Below are 17,046 nucleotides of genomic sequence, written 5' to 3' on the forward strand. Positions count from 1 at the left end.
ATAAACTCGAGTTCTTAAGAGTGGAGGAAATATTCAGATGATTCACCAAACATTATAAAAACTCTTTTTTAAACAAACCCTCAAGTGTATTTTTTTCTTCTAAATAACTATGCGGTGCACATAAAAGGTGTTCTGTTTGATAATCTGTTTTATATGTTGTCTTGGTTTGAAAGACAGGTATGGTCTAAGGAAAGGCAGGAGCCCCTTTTCTGCGATGCAGAGTGCAACCCCCCTCCCTTTTAATTATTTTAGGTCCAATTCAGACACCTTCAGGCAGGAGATATGGGGATGAGAATAACAGTTCTTTACTGGTATTTAACAAAGCAGAAAAAACAACAACAGCTATAAAAATTGGCAACAGAAACAGTCTAGCTCCGCTCCAGTCCCTTCTGGCCACAGGCCGTCTCCCTGTGCTGTTACCGGTGCTGTGGGGGCAGGGCAGGTCCCGCGCAGTTGAAGAGGGCTGGGTGATGGCAGCAGCAGCCCAGGGGTGAGCGGGGATGGGGAAAGTTACTCCCCCCTCACGGTGTCGGTCGTGGTGCTCAGCAGAGTGTCCGGAGGTAGTAGGGTGAGATGGGAGAGCAGCAGAGCGATGTCCAAAGGCAGGGAGCGTGGATCTCAGTGCTGGGATGGCAGGGGGAGATGCCAGAGCAGAGCCCAGGTTGTCTTCCCACTCCAGGAGCCAAGCGAGAGAGAGTCCCCCGCTCCAGACCCCCCTATCCCACCTTTCCTTTTCCGGTTCCCCCCCCGCTCCCCCTCCAGCCACCCCCCTACGAGAGAACATTATCTGTCGTTTTAAGGTGTAGCCACAATTACTTAGCATAACAATGGGAGAAATTCCACAGAAAGAAAAGCGAAGCATTCAACCCCCAACATATGTTTAATCACTTCTTGCAGTAGTTCACCTTGGTTTATACCTGAACATATTCTTCAGTACTTTATTATGCATAATCCTCACGTACCAGCAGCAGTTTACCTGGCAAAAAGAAAAAAACAAAGGAACAAGAAGCATTCCTTCAAAGGCCAATATTACTAATGCAGATTTTTGCACCAGGCAGAACTTAATGCATGAGCATGAGAGACAAGTAGTATGTTTTTCAAAATCATACTTTTATTATGTTTCAGCTTCAAAATCTAGATATCACATTGTTTTTCCTTTCTGGATGAACTGACCAAAAGGATACTAGAGGTGTAAGATTATTTTTACTTTTTATTCTACATTGTTGTTTCAGCTTAATAAATTGCTTGATGTTTTCCGCTTTTCATCCAGTTGCTGTACAAATCTCACCTCCCACCAGCTATCAGAGGGGCTGCCTTAGCAGTCATCAGCTCTCAATTACAGAAGGCCTGAGCACATTAGATGTTGCTAATTACTGAGGTAGAAAACTAAGGTAAAGTGAGAATCAGACTTGGGTTCAGTAATTCACAGGGTTATTCTCAAGGGCTCTTTCTACAAAACTGTATTTCAGATCCAAAATGGCTGTACCTTTTGCTTTGCTCCCTGACTCAACACATGGTACTTCATGTTTTCTCTGAAACCCTGAGGATTTCCTGATTTCTTTTTTTTCATTTTCATCATACCACTCCAGGGACGTGTGCTTCCTTTTGTTACACTTGAAGGTGAGAGAGCTCCCATAGGATTTTGTCAGTGATGGTCCTCAAGCAGCTGGAAGGATGGTGGTGATTGACATCAGACACTTCACACATACTTTTAACAACTCAGCATGCAGCCCACACTGCACTCCCAACCCTTACAAATGTCAGAGACAAACAATCAGGACCAGTATTGGATCTACAACAGACCTGGCATTGTACAGAACTATGCCTGCAGGTCAGCCTTCAACTTCTCTCTTCAATAAAAGCAGTAAATAAGGTGTATAAAATACACCCCTCACTTCTTTGTTTGTTTGGATACCCTTTGTTTTGAAATCATTAATCCTCTGTAAGCAAAAAATCGCTCTGCTGCTAATAAACCAATACTAAAAGCACCAGAAACAATGGACTCCAGTTTGTTTGTTTCTTTTGAAACCTTGTCTTTTCCCTTCATTGGCATCATCTGAAAGAAAAGACCACAGAAGAGGGAATTAGAAGAAGAAACAAATCCCTGCGAAAGAATATATGACTTATAGGAGCAAGAATCAAAAACATCCAACTAACGCTTCTCAGGCATGCGCATTTTCTCATCTTTACATTTTTGTTTCTATAAAGAAGATTTTTTTGTTACATCAGTGCCATTTAATTTTCAGTAAGAGGTACTGAAATCTTAATCTACAAATATAAGAAACCAAAAATAAATGCTATAATAAAATTTTTTATTCATAAATGCTACTAAAATTCACCTTTGTTTTCACCTGTAACATCCAAGCTTCAAAATTCTGGGCTAAGCACCTATTTAGATGCAGATACCAAAGAAAGAGAACAAAAAAAATTTGATATGTTTGTCTTGCACAGGTATATAGGTCTATCTGTCACCTTTTATGCTGCTTTAGCTGAAGCAGGCTCAGCTACTCAGAATGAGGAACAAGAAGTATGTGCATAGCTCTTTCATAGATCAATTAATTATGAGATAACAGACAAGTTATTTTTACCTCTTATTTATAAATCAATCTCTCCAATATGATGCACTTCAAAAATACGTAACATCCACCAGATATAGGCAGATACTGGGACTGCTCCTTTCTTCACAGAGCAATCCTGGTCCTTTCTTCACAGAGCAATCACAAGATATAGAATCTCTTCCTGCAAGGAATTCACTTGGTCTTAGTAGTCAGCTGTTGCTTGTTCTTTTAAAGTGGATTTTCTTTGAATGATGGTCCATTGGTGCTGAGTGTTTTTTCAAGACAGACCATGCTAGAGATGGCCACAAGCACTAATATCCTTCCGTGTGCATGTGCAGCTCCAGCTCGATTTTTGATTCTGTACAGACATTTGTTTGTTTTGCTGACATCTAGGTAACATTCCCCTTTCTCTCTTATTATTTAGTGGGATTCACACTGGGGACCACATTGAACTGGCAGTATTGAAAGAAACAGCAGCCCAGAACTACAGAACATTACTTTAGTAGCAAAGTCTTCAGGGAACTATGCTAAGTCAGGCTTCAAAAAAGGGCAGAACTGACCAAGATTTATACCAAAGAGGTGTGTTCATCTCACAGCCTGACTAATCTCTACCAGTAGGCTTCTGACCTGCTATCCCATAGCAGTTTAGGATCATGGTTATTTTGTCTCTTCTTCAAAATGTGAAATGAGGTTTCTGATCACTTTTTGCTTGTTCTACCTGCACTCTCTGGAGATTCCAATCCAGTCACCCCACACCAGAGAAATGCACAACCACTTCCAAGTGTCACCTGATGCCAGGCACTTGAACTGCTCTTTTTTCCTGAACTTTAACTTTTGTTGGGCTGAGAGTGCTTTAATATCATAATCTTGATTTTACTGCATAGCTTCCTAATGAAAAAAACAAACACATGCAGGAAAGAGGGAAAAAAAAAAAGACAAATTAAAACAATGCTAATAAACTGAGAAGACTGAATAACAAAATTTGAGTATTATGCTTCTGACTGAGCGGTTTATGCCAGACTAGTTCACGTGCAGATATATGTAGGTAAAATCAGATTTTGAACTTCTATTTTTTAGAAACGTCCAGGATTTAAGAAACTGAAGAATGAGAACTTCCGAGCACATTGTGCTCTTTTTCAATGGACAAACATTAATTTGTTTATGCTTCCTATCATCAATTTTGTAAAGGTTAACCATTTTATGGTTCAGCTCCTTACTTGTATGCAGATAAAGCATGCTGATGTTAACATTTAGAAGAAGTTTTAACATTAAAAAATTGAATTATTCCTATTATTAGGAAAAGTAAATGGTTCCTAGCATCTGCTCATTAAAGGCTGCTACATTTTAACATACATTACACCAAAAACACTACTCATATAATCCTAACTTCTTGTTTAATGAACTCTCACTTGACAAGACTTCCACAAAAAGTGACACGGCTTTTTAAAAATGTTAATTTAAATACATTAAGCGGTAATAAAAATTAATGAGAAAAATAACTGCTTTGTTTCAACTTAGTGGAGCTCAGATTTGGTGATCAAGCTCTATCATGCTATTTTGACACGATTTAGGTCATTTTGTGTCATTTTAATGATGCAAGTAGAATGTCATCCGTGAAGGGTTGGTTTGGTCTTTCATTGTTACATAGCTCATTTCAAACCGCAAAGTATACTCGCTGGCTTATGCATCACATAGAGAAACAGCAAGATGAGAATTTGTCAAGAGTTACCTTCCTGCTCCTCTTATGCAGTTACTGTTGCTAAATGAAGTTGCAGTCTTGTTTCTTCAAGCGTGTTCGGCTCTCCATTTGCAGCATGTAATTGACAACGTACAATCTATCCAGCAAGTAAGTAGTTTTCTCATAAAACATCAATCAAAATACACAACTTCTTAGCATGCCAAGCACTAGACTGTAAATTCAAACAGAATGGTTATCAAAAGTGTATTTTTCTGAAGGTAAGACATAATAAAAATATTAAAACCTCTTCATAATATCTTGCATCTAATTTGCTCTTAATTTCAAAGTCCTCAAAAATTATTTAAAGAAAAAGCAAAAGGATTCCAGAGGCTGCATACAACTTAACTTCCCAACTTACAACTAGGTATTCTGTTTGCTTCCTTTCAAACGAGGAAAAGAACTACTTGGAAATACAAAATCCTCTGTGTTTTTCAACTTAAGAATTGACTCTTTTAAAGTGAAATATTGAAATGTTTTCTCACTAATTGATTACTTTCCCCCTCAAGATCAAAGACAAATTACTTGAGTAACTGTGAAATTAAGTACCTACAAAAAATACAAAATTTCAATGGAAAGTTTTAAGACCAGGATTTTTGTCTCAGAAGTAACTATATTCCATATTTATGAATTTATTTTCCTGGCTGTGTGGAATCCTGGTATTTATCCTTGCCTCTACAAAGAAGTGCCAAAAGAGTTTAGCATTCCGATGCTGAGATGGTGCTTCTGAGGACTGTCAATCACATGGAGAAGAAAACAACTGAACAGTGCTAAACTAATACAGAGGATAACATACATATTTTGGAGCTGGTCTCCAAGGGAAAATAATGTAACTATTGTCAATACATCTGTTATACTTTCATTTACACTTTCTGTTTTAAAGCCTGCAGGATTTCCTTCTATTAATATAATGCTTGATCTGCAACATTTTTATGTTATTTCGAATTAAATAACTGTATGTCATTGTTTTGTACTGTTTTTCTAAAATGTTATGCATTTATAATAATTTATTCCCTATGACACCTAAAATTTGAGTACCTCAAATGCAAGCAGATCGAAAATAAAACCACTTAATTATGTTTATTCTGCAAAGCATCCCAAAGCAACTCTATATAAAAGTTCTACGCATGATCTGTTATTTGTTAGTGAGGTAATGCAGAGGCCTGCACTGATGCAGGCACACCATTTAATATATAAATATTCCTACAAAAAATATAACTCATGTAACAGTACTATGAAACACATTTTCACATTGTCTTTTAATTTATGGCATTCCAAATCAAAAGAGAAGTTGTTCAGAGGAGAAATAAAAACTTTCCATGGGAAAGTGATATACGAAGGCAAAACTACTGAAATGTATGTTTAAGGCACTGAGTATAAAATAATAAATCCCATATTGTTCAAAATCTGTATGAGATCACCTAACTTGATTTTTTCGAATTGTTTCCAGTTTATGCTCACCATGTGTGGTGCTTCCCTGTGGCTTGTTATTCTAATTCAGTGGCAGAGGGAGGAAACCAGCAAAGCTCAGTAACCATACTGCATAGCTCTACGTAACCATGGAAGCATTTGTCCACTTGTCAGAGCCTCTCCAGAACGATTTAACCATTCATTTCACTGAATGAATATTGAAATTTTTAAGATTTATTACTTGATGGAGGAGGAAAACTAATAAAACACTTCTCATTAAATACAACTTGTCACAGTACGCATATTAATACCTTGTAAACACTTTACTGATGCCATGTGGGCTATGTTACTGTCTCTCCTGATAAAGATTACTAATAATGCATTTGCATTCACATGCCTGATACTCTCTGAAAGAACTTAAAGGTTTCTCACGTGTTCTGCTGTCCCGTATAGAAGCTGAATCAAACAGAAAGACAAAAGTTGGAAGAAAACAAGGGTGGGAGGAATCTATTTTGAAATTCATGAAAATGTTCCCTTCAAATAGTCTGTTTCTACTAGATCAATCTTGCATTTATGTCATATTTCATATTTATGTTATATGTATTTATGTCATATTTATGTCATAAACTGAATATTTTTAATCATATGTTAAGTGCTTTAAAAAGTTGAATGGGATGATTAATTTTACAAGTACTTTCATATTTGTTAAAATATGCCGTACTTATCTAAAAACGACAGAGGCAAAATTGAAACAAACATGTTTTGTATGGAAAACAACCATTTCTTAAGCTGTATACTGATAAGTGTTTGAGATTACAAAGTGCTACATATATTTTTGTGGTAATCAATTTTATATTGAAAACTTGAAAGCAAGCATAGTAAGAGGTTTACAACTACAACTACAATATTATTACTTATTACTAGTATCAGAAGCAGAGAGTATTAATACAACAGTTTAATTTACACCCACATGCCCTTAGAGGTGAAAATTGAAGGCGCATTAAACACGGAGTTCAAATATTTGTCAATACAGCAGGCTGTAGATGTCACACCTGTTTCTATAACAAAGATTTTTATGACTCTGAATTAGACCCTTTACTATGAGATAGCCACCCTGATCCTGCTCCTATTCCCTTCAACTATTCTCTCTCCCTTTGATAAAAAGCTGCTCAGCACATACCACTATTCCAGCCAGAAGCAGCTTAAAATAAAGGATGAAAGTAATGGTAGCATATTGCAGAGAACTCTCTTCCTTGCCTATAGGCCTCTGTTCACATGATAAGAACATTAGAGGCATGGAAGAGAGTTCTCTGCAATATGCTACCATTACTTTCATCCTTTATTTTAAGCTGCTTCTGGCTGGAATAGTGGTATGTGCTGAGCTAGCTGACAGGATTGCAAGGGTACCAAGGCCAGTATGAGGGCACTTTCCCATTGAGTGGAATGACATCAAAGGACAGCTTGCCAGAGAAAGTTTTTCTCAGCTGTAGGTAACAGTGCACCAATACAGAACACATTCACTGTAGAAACCTGAAAGCGAGGAAAGTCTGGATCAATTAAGATATAACCTTTTTCAATATGGTATATAATATAAGCAGGTTTAAAGGGCTATAATATCCGCAAGCTCAGAAACATACAGGTTTATAATGTCTGGCCTCACAAAATGCACAATTTCAAAGCAACAAAGCACCTATGGAGCTACTTGAAGATTTTATCTCCATATGAGACCAGATCATACGGCTTTTACTCCCCCATCCAAAAGTGAGTATTCCCTTCCTTCAGGTTGGATGAACCCAGCAGGCAACCCTGAGGGTGGGGGATCCACACAGAAGCTGCCTGCAGCCTCAGGCTTGCCCCACTGGCCCAGGATCCAGCAGCATTTTATACCCTTTTGTATGCCAATGTGTACCAAAGTCAATTGCAATAATCAGAGATCTCCCATTTGTCCTGTAATTCCTACCTGGTGTGGCTTTTAGGACAAATCACACTGACCATCAAAAACAACTTGCAAGAGGGGAAGATGTGAAAACCCAAAAATCTTTTGTCACTGTCAAAAAATTTCATTATGAAGACATGAAAATATTTTTATGACATAGTTCAACAAGGGTTAAAAATAGATCTTCTCAACACTCTCTCCCTGTAAACAAAATTCATAACTGAATGTTTGTGATATCAATATTAATGGAAAAATAATTAGAGTATTACACTAATGGAGCTCAGCTGGTAAGCTGGTTCCATTAAAACAAGTCATATTAACCCTGCTGAATACCTTCAAAACTAAAATAAAGATCTTCTGAATAATTTTCATCTGAAGAAACTCAAGCAGAAAAGCAGCTCACCCTAAGTGTCTAATGTGATTCTGTGACTGGGAAAGAAAAAACAAGCACATATCATATTCAGATGCATAAACAGCAGATTACTGACAAGTAGCTGAGGTGGTCAATTACCTTTGTACATGGCACTAAATGGGTGGATAATTGAAATTGCATAAATACTGCTGTCTGCACTTTAAAAACTAGGCTGAAACGCACAGAGGACTTAAATAAATCAAATTCTCCAAAATTGAGACCTAGAAAAAGCAGAAAACAGAAGTCAACAAATTCTGAATGCTTAATTAATTAAAAACAAATGAGATAAAGAGTTGAAGACAGAGCAAATATTCCCTTAGAGCAAAAACAAGATAAATACTGAAAGGGAAATCATATGAAATAGTAACAGCTATTGACTGAATTTATTAGAAACATCCAGTAAAAACTGGAAAGAATCTATGACAATCTTTAAAGCAAACAAACAAAAGCCAAAAACCAGCCAACCAAAAAACCCCAAGAAAAAAACCCAAATAACCAAAAAAAAAATAAAACAAATCCCAAACTCACTCCAAAAACAATTTCAGTTTTACATTACCAAAACAGTTATTCATCAATAGATAGGAATTCCAAATCTAATAACAAAATCCATCTGTGAACAATTTGAAAGAAATTTTCAAGAAATAATATTGCATTTTCCCATACTTTTTACCATAACTGAAACGGCTCCTGATAGATTTTCTTATTCAGAGGGTACTTAAGCAGTAAATCAGAAGCAAATATGCCATTATTTACAGTTTTTTGAAAATAAAATATCAAACAACCAATGCACCCTACTGGCTGCACTGTGGAAGGCACACAGCATATTTCTATTATGGATACACATTAAATTAATACAGTTAATTTAAAAAGTTGATTCCTGTCAAGTAACCAAAGGGGAAGAGCAAATATGTAAAATATTACATAGGGAAAATACAGTCTCAATACAAATATTTTTTAATTTACTGTCATTTAAACCATAACAATAGTAAATTGAAAAAAATACATTCTGTAGTCATTTTTAATACATTTTTGTTGTTGGACCTTTGCCAGCCAAGAAGGATTTATGGTAGTTTTGAGGATCAATGATTTGACTTAGTAATATTAAGGGTCTTTTCCAATCTAAATGATTCTAGCTAAATGCATACATGCAAGTATTTCCACTGGAGAACAGACTGTGCACTGTATGTAGATTTAGCACCATTTGCTTCTTGCACACTTTTATAGAGATCTTAAGAATTCTAACTGCATCTTGCAGTCATGTCTTAATTACTTCCTTTGATCTTTACTGGAGCTGCAGAGCTACCTTGACATTACTATTTCCTACAATTTTACTACTATTCCAAATTACTAAGCAGGGATGCAGATACAGACAATGGCTGTATATGTATTTCTGTGTGAATCTCTTAATGAGTCATAATTTATCATGTCATAAGCAATTAAAGCATACATTTAGGCACTCTGACACCAGCTATCTAAATGTAAATCTAAATGTAAATTTGGTGGTACCAAATCATAGAATTACTTACAAAAACAATAGTGGTGGATCACATGGGCTAGTTTGGGATTTTAATAAAAAATTACTAACAAGTTATATCAGGCCCTCTACATCTTCCTTACAAATCCCTTCTAACAATCTCTTAAGACCTTCCTAATAATTCTATGTATATACTTCACTTCCTAGCTCTGATCAGGCCACACAAGAAATAACATGACTGAGAGTAATGAGGTACAGATCTATGCAGATGTTGTTGGAATGCCATGGTGTGATTAACACTGACTCTGTTGCTCACTGAGAATGCTAGTGCATAGGATATGCAAAGTAACTTACATGGGAGTAGAGAAAGACTGTACTCCTATTAGTATTCATGGGAGCTATGCAGCTCCAGTCTTGTTCATGAGGTTTGGAATATATCCTTTTGTTATTGACGGGAAAATGTCAGCAGTTACAAATGGTTACACACAGGGCTGTAGAAGGGTCAAAGCAAACTCCAATACTTGCTTTCTCCTTCCAAGGCACAGTGCTGCTTCAGCAGCTTTTTTGTGACCTGGTGGTACATCTCTGTAGATAAAAAAAAATTGTGAAATTCCCTTTTTCTGATCTTTGCTGCAGCCTCACCTCTCAAAGATTAAAAAAGACGTCCAAAAGGATATTCCATTAATGGTGTGTGATGGGACAATCATTAGACACCACTGCAGGCATCCTTGAATATGTAGTGACTTCAAATTCCTCTACAGACCCACCTAGAGCTCTGATAAGTCTCATGAAACAGTCTTTCAAAAGCATGAACAGGGTCTGAGTCATCAGATTCCCAGCTACAGATAACTGCAGTTACTTCACTTCTATTACTGAAAGCTTCCTTTTAAAAAACAAAACAGAACTGCTTGGTGCAGCAAATATTCCTTGCTAGATATGGCACGACACTTCTTAATAGATGAAATCCTAAATCACTAAGTTAAAGCTAATTTTCTTCAGTTTGAGATCCCACAGGAAAACTTTGGGTTTATGGGAAATTAATTCAATTTTGTCATCTTCAAGATTGCTTTTTCTAGAAATATAGTTGTGGAAGGTTCATTCTAGTCATATTTGGCATCCCCAGAAAGACATATAATCGTTCTGGGTTTCCTACAAATATGTTTGCACATTTGTCACGCAATCTGAGAATCCAAGCTTGTCTTTGTTGGATAGTGGCTTCTGTGTGAGGCTGTATCTAAGCTTTCAGTGCAGCTGTGTTAATCAGCACAAGCTGTGCTTCTGACCCATGATAAAAATAGAAAGATTATTTCTGAGCAGGCTTTGGTTGGGAAGATGCTATGAAAGAAGAAATTGCCTGTCTAGGAGAAATCACACTGTTCACAATTAATTACACCTGAAATACTCAGCAAGGAAAATGTTATGTGGGTCCAAGCATCAAGAAAATACCCTTAGCTAGGCTAGTAAATGGTTAGAAAGTGTACGGACTTGTAAGAAACTTCTGTTTGAGGAAATTCTAACTACACTAGGTATCCACTAGACTAAGAAAGCCCGAAACTTAGCCTTGACTAAGTAGGCTCAACCTCCTGCAGGAACGAAATCACATTTAAATGCTAGTACTATTCCATGCTTCTTCACAAAAGGCAGTGATGAAATGGCCAGCTTGTTATTTTGTGCTGACTTCTGTACCTGAGAATATTTCTATTCTTTCAGGCAAACCTCTATGCTCTTAAGAGAAAAGTACTGCTTTTGTTGATGCTATTTGGCTAGGGAGTACCTAGACAGTCTTGGAAATACCTTTATTTTAACTGATCCATCCCTCATCCACAACAGAATACTATTTTAAGCTAGATACAGAAAAATATATGTATGTGTGATATATATATATATTCACACACATAAAATAGGCTGAGATACAAGAACACAATGTTTTCACAGCTTGTTTTACAATATCTGGAAATGTGGCTTCAATTAGGCTTCTGTGGGTGCGAATGTGACACTTCATAGATCTACACAATTGTAAGCTCTTATTTTTATGTCTTCAGACTCAAGTAATCTAGTTTTCAAAAGTAAAGCCATAAAAAAGTTCTGTCTTTTTTTAATATCAAACACACTTCTAACCACTTTGGTTGTTTAGGAAAGTCTGGAAACATTGTATAGCAAGGCTCAAAAACAAAATGATAAAACCCCCTAATTTAAAATTACCTTAAGATTAGATTCAGCCGATTTAGGAACCAGACCCGCAAACACAGTCGTCTTCAACAATTTTTTTACCACATATTTAGTCTAACCTTTGAGCTGTCAAGTTTTTTAAAGGAATAATATTCCTGCTCCTGCTGTAATCCACAACTTCCCTCTAAGGCTGTGTCAGGAGAAAGACACAGTAGATTATATTTACTAGTCAGACTACGACATCCGCCTCTTGCCTCAGCTGACAGTCCTTTAGAGCAAAAATGATTCTACTACGGAAGGCAAGTGGAAGTATCTACAGGATTTGAATTGTGGCACCTCTCTTGTGAGAAAGCTTTATCAGCGAGGGCTACATTTCTGTACCTCTGCAGTACTAATCCTCAGGGGACAGGTGTGAAGTGATGTAAAGAAACGGACTAGCAGCTTCTGAAGATGCAGTAAGGCGTAAGAGCCAGGCGGGACTAAGAGATACGGAACGTGGAAAGCAGCTGCGAACGCTAGGCAAAAAGGGTCTCAGAAGAACCCTATTGACTCAAATACATGACAACTTCGTTTATCTGAGCAAACTCTGTTTCGCCAGAAGGAGGATCAGCAAGAGCCCACGGGCGGCTCGAGGGGAAGGCAGGGGTGAAGTGCTTCCTCGCCCAGGAGCGCCGGCCCCGCGCTCCGGCCTCCAACACCGAGCAGCTCAGCCACAACGCTCCCTGGGCCACGGCAGAGCGACGCAGAGGTGCCGAGCGGAGCGATATGGGGCACTGCAGGAGCGGATCGCAGCAGTACCAGTGCCGGGCGGCGCGGAGACACCCACTCCCAGCGGGCTGAACCCGCCGGCTCCTCATCGCCGAGCCCCAGGGCCGCCTCCCGCCACCCCGACCCCGGGGCTGCGCGCGGCCGACCTGGGCGTGGCGGCGCTGCGGACGTGGCGGCACAGCCGCCATCGCGGTGGGTCCCATGCAGACCGCGGGCAAGTACAGCTGCGACTTGGGGCGGAGTGTGGCAGCGGGGCCGACAGGGCCGGCTGGGCAGGGCAGGGCAGGGCGCTACTCTCACCTCCCCGCGGCTGCGTGGTCGGTGATTGCTGAGCCGGGAGGGAGCTGGGAGGGGGCAAGGAGGAGGGGCTGGTGTGGGACTCCCCGCGGAGGGCGCCACGCCTGCGGTCCGTTCTACAGGGCCACCCGCGGAGCATGGCCGGCAGAGGCGCCGGCAGCGGTCCGCAGCCGCCCGCCGTGGCGCAGCCGCTCGCCGGCGGTCACCTGTACCCCTTCGTGAGCGCGGAGAGTGAGGGGCCCGAGGAGGAGGGCGAGGTGTCGGAACTGCGGCCGCGGGGCAGGGAGAAGGTCCGGCGGAGCGCGTCGAAGGACAGGCTGGATGATATCGTCCTGCTGACTAAGGACATCCGGGAAGGGGATACGCTGAACGCGATCGCGCTGCAGTTCTGCTGCTCGGTAAGTGCCCGGGCGGCGCGGGCTCCATAGGGCCGGGCTGGGGCCCGGGCCCAGCTCAGCTGCTTTCGGAGGCAGCGCGTGGGAAACGCCGTGTTTCTCAGAAGAGAAAAACTGCTTCAGAGTGTTCGTGTTACAGCGCAGGGTTCCGGTTCCATGGGCTTTTCCCCTTAAAACTAATATAAGTGTGAGAAATAAGTGCACAGTTTTGGTTTTGGCACTCTCAGGGTACATGTTACTTTCAAAGCTGTGCTCCAGTCACAGGTAGGCACAACTAGTGCCATCCTCGCTGTTGGGCTGGCTGACCAGGGTGTTGGTGAACTAACTGCCTTAAGGGTCTGTGTGGAGCCCTAATTCCATCAAAGCGGGGGGGGGTAAAAAACGCTCCGTATTTTTCTTTATAATTCTACTAAATTGCCTTAGTATTTTAAGCATGAGCATGTTGTATTTTTGGTAACTTTCCACCCCCGTGCACCGTTCACCGTGCTCACCTACTTCTAGCTCTGTTCTTATATTAGTCTGGTAAATGTCCTGCCTACTCAGTAATTTTGGCTACCAGTACTATTAAGGCAATGACATGGGGCTTGAGTGACGTTTCCAGTTTTAACAGGAAATCAGCTGTGTGTGTTGATGTGACTGCTAAGTGCACAGGTGCCATGAGGGCAAGTTCAAAATCTGTATATACATAATATGGTGTCATTTGATTATTCAGGCAGAAACAGAACTGGGGGCCTTCTGTTGTGACTTTAGGTATTTAAGTCTTGACATAACTGTTTCCTAATCATGACAGACTCAGCCTCATTAACCAAGTCTTGGCTTCAGAACTTAGTGCAATTGCATATTTTGAGCAGGTTAATGAGGTAAGACCTCATTAAGAAAGGAAGGATAACTAAATTGTGCTCTTTCTTGCAATTTCAAGACAATGTGGAAGAGCAGTCCCGGGGCTTGAGGCAGAAAGTATAAGTTGCACTGTGGTGGAATCATAAATTGCTGCCTTTGGCAATCCTATATCAAATTTATTAAGCATCATACACGTAACAAATACACTGCCGTAGGATCCGAAGAACTTCTTCACATTAAAAGGGTTTGTGTGAACTTGGATAAAGTGCATCTTCAAATGGGCACAATTCCTGTGTGCTTTGCAGGTGTTGCAAAAAAGCACTGATTTGGAAGTACTTCATTAGGGTGAAGTTTGTGGTTGTGCCTACTATAGTGAGGCAGTTATCATCTGAAAATGAAGTCAGTGATTATACCAGGGTACTTAAATCCCTGCAGAGTGTTTCACATAGGATTTAAAATCTGAACTTACTGCAACCAAAATGAGATTCAGTTTGAGCAAGTATAGGGAAAGGGGAGAGCTGACTTAGATAAGGTGGATGGCAATTCATAAGTTACATTTGTTTTCTGCCTTAGCCCCCAGGAGCAGCAAAAAAACATGCCTGTGGCTAGAATAATTGCAAACTCATTCTTTCCAATAACTCCTAAGTCAGAAGTTTTTCACTGAATTAGAAATTAACAGAAATTTACATAATTTGAAAACTTAAAGGTGAAGTGAGGTGAAGTCTTATTAATTTCACAGGGTTAGTTGCCAACTGAGAGATAACATAAATAAAAGTAGCTATATCTATTGTGAAGTGACTTTCAGTCTTCCTATCTAAAGTGAGGGGGGTTTTGCATCGTAATTAATTTCCTTCTTGCTGTAAAGTTGTTCAGATTTGGTCTTTGACCTCTTCTGACTTCATACTGTGTGAATGGGTATCAGTTAAAAAAAAGCTATGGTAATAAAAACCAAAGGCTTTGCCTTAGACTTCAGCTTAAAATCGAAACTTAATTTGAACAAAATGCTATTCATTTTGAGCAAGAATATGGAAGAGGAGAGCTGACTTGGGTCGGGCAAGAACAAAGGCCTTGTCTTTATTTCCTTACAAAAGACTTGTATTTCTTAAGGTTTTAGTACTATTAAGAGAGTTTTGGTTCAATGAAATATGATGTTTTAGCTGTTGTTTTTCATTTTTAGGTTGCAGATATCAAGAGAGCTAACAATCTTATCAACGATCAGGACTTTTTTGCCCTGAGGTCTATCAAAATTCCAGTGAAAAAGTTCAGTGTGTTGACTGAAACCCACAAATCTACAAAAGGAAGATCAGCTCTTCGGCCTGCTCTGTGTTCTCCAGAAGTACAGGAAACATCTCTTTGTGATAAATTCTCTGCTAATGAGACTGCTGGCAACTTTCTAAAAGAAGTCGATCGAGATATAGAAGAAATAGTGAAGTGTAATGATACAAAGAGAGAGAATCTGAATGAAGTTGTTTCTGCTTTAGCATCCCAACAGATGTGTTTTGAAACTGATGGTAAAACTAAAAAATGCAAAGATCCTTACTATGGAGCAGACTGGGGTATAGGATGGTGGACAGCAGTAGTGATTATGTTGATTATTGGCATAGTAACTCCAGTTTTTTATCTCCTGTATTATGAAGTTCTAGTGAAAGCAGATGTCAGTCACCATTTTCCAATGGAATCTTCCCATTTGTTTGTCACAGCAGTATCACATCAGGAAGAAATAGAAAATTGAATAAATCCAACAAATACTATGAAAGTTGATTATCAAGGAGACCTTCAGCATTAATATTAGGAAGACCCTAGACAACTGTTATTTGTAGATACGTGTTGTAACCTTAGATAAAGGGGAGTCCACAGAATACAAAATGCATTTGGAACACAGAGAAAGAGTGTATTGATGTGTGACTTGCCTTTATGGGCAGTATTCCACTACAAGGATATTTCTGGGGATCACATAATCTCTGCAAGATTGGGGTGTAAATTAAGGTATGAAGTAATTTGCACTTTTTTTCTGTTTTTATAGGCATGTTTCTTAATTAATGATGAAGTGAAAAAATGTATTTCAAGCTAGCACACAAGGAGTCTCACTGTGAGTGTGTTTTACAGCCCAGAAATGGGCATATGGGGATAGCTAACTTTTAAACATCTGGAAGTATTTATATAATTCATAGTAGACTTGACATTTTGATACCAGGTTTACAGTTGTAAGTTAAAGTAGTGTCCTCATAATTTTATCTTTCATATAGAATAAGATTTTTTTTTAAGCCTCAATCATTCCAAAATTAATTTCCTCTATGAAGTTCTTTCTACAACTGACTATTACAAGGCAGTAGCAAATATTCCAGCAAACTGGAATCTTGAAATCTTGTGCCTATGGTCAACCCATTCTTTAGTACTTTTCAGTATAACCACTAGGGTAATTTGTTTTCTCTGTGTGACTCTGTGCCTCAATATAGTCCAGTTAGGAGTCTTCCTGAAACTTTACATTCTTCCTTGGTATCCTGCTGAAAACTGATTAGACTGCATTCTCATCTGGTCACCTGTGTGTAGAATGAAAGAAGTGCAGAAGTGTGGCACCTTGCTGTAACTGTCCCAGTCCCTACTTTTTGCTGATAGATGGCCCCCCCCGCCTCCCCCCAGTTAATCTCAGTTCAGGACCAACTGATTCTTCAGACAGCAGTCATGTGGGTACTGAGCATATTAATATTCATCTTGTGCCCATGAACCTCAAGCACTTAACTTCTTCCTGCAGTGTCCTAGAAAACTTCAAGTTATATTTAATGCCTGCTAGCAAACTGCAGCAGAATAGACAACTTGCAGATTCAGACTTGTTCTTTACATATTAGTGTATTCATTAACCACTCTTCTCTTGAATGTTTCTTTTGGAGTTTCATGATCAACCTTGGTTTTCCCCTCTTTTTATTCCCCATCTGAAAATGCTACAAGATAAAAAACATAAATAAAAGCCCCACACCTCTGGAGTCTTCATATAGAAAGGAGGGACTTGTGTACTCAAAATACTTTTAAATAAAAACTGAGATGGTGCCTATGA

At 39.2% G+C, this 17,046-nt stretch overlaps 1 protein-coding gene and 1 long non-coding RNA gene across 8 annotated transcripts; one reads left to right on the forward strand and one right to left on the reverse strand.

Moving 5' to 3' along the window:
• Positions 1 to 758: 758 nt before the first annotated feature.
• On the reverse strand, positions 759 to 12,792 carry LOC148219764 (uncharacterized). 7 transcript variants are annotated; one of them, XR_015799678.1, is made up of 6 exons: positions 9,880 to 11,680; positions 8,151 to 8,272; positions 4,288 to 4,468; positions 2,589 to 3,446; positions 1,804 to 2,056; positions 759 to 976 (listed from the first exon to the last, which is right to left on the reverse strand). It is a non-coding gene; the product is annotated as an uncharacterized LOC148219764 (long non-coding RNA). The 7 variants fall into 7 exon arrangements; XR_015799675.1 differs by lacking the exon at positions 759 to 976 and adding an exon at positions 12,763 to 12,792 and having other exon boundaries at positions 1,090 to 2,056; positions 9,880 to 10,110; XR_015799672.1 differs by lacking the exon at positions 759 to 976 and adding an exon at positions 12,609 to 12,792 and having other exon boundaries at positions 1,090 to 2,056; positions 9,880 to 10,110.
• A 31-nt stretch (positions 12,793 to 12,823) lies between these two features.
• LYSMD3 (LysM domain containing 3) lies at positions 12,824 to 17,046 on the forward strand. Its single transcript, XM_014893152.2, has 2 exons — positions 12,824 to 13,157; positions 15,172 to 17,046. Exons 1-2 carry the CDS (start codon positions 12,897 to 12,899, stop codon positions 15,724 to 15,726), a joined length of 816 nt encoding a protein of 271 aa, XP_014748638.1. The 5' UTR covers positions 12,824 to 12,896; the 3' UTR covers positions 15,727 to 17,046.

Source organism: Sturnus vulgaris, chromosome Z (assembly GCF_052056855.1).
Source record: "Sturnus vulgaris isolate bStuVul1 chromosome Z, bStuVul1.hap1, whole genome shotgun sequence".
NCBI lineage: Eukaryota > Metazoa > Chordata > Aves > Passeriformes > Sturnidae > Sturnus > Sturnus vulgaris.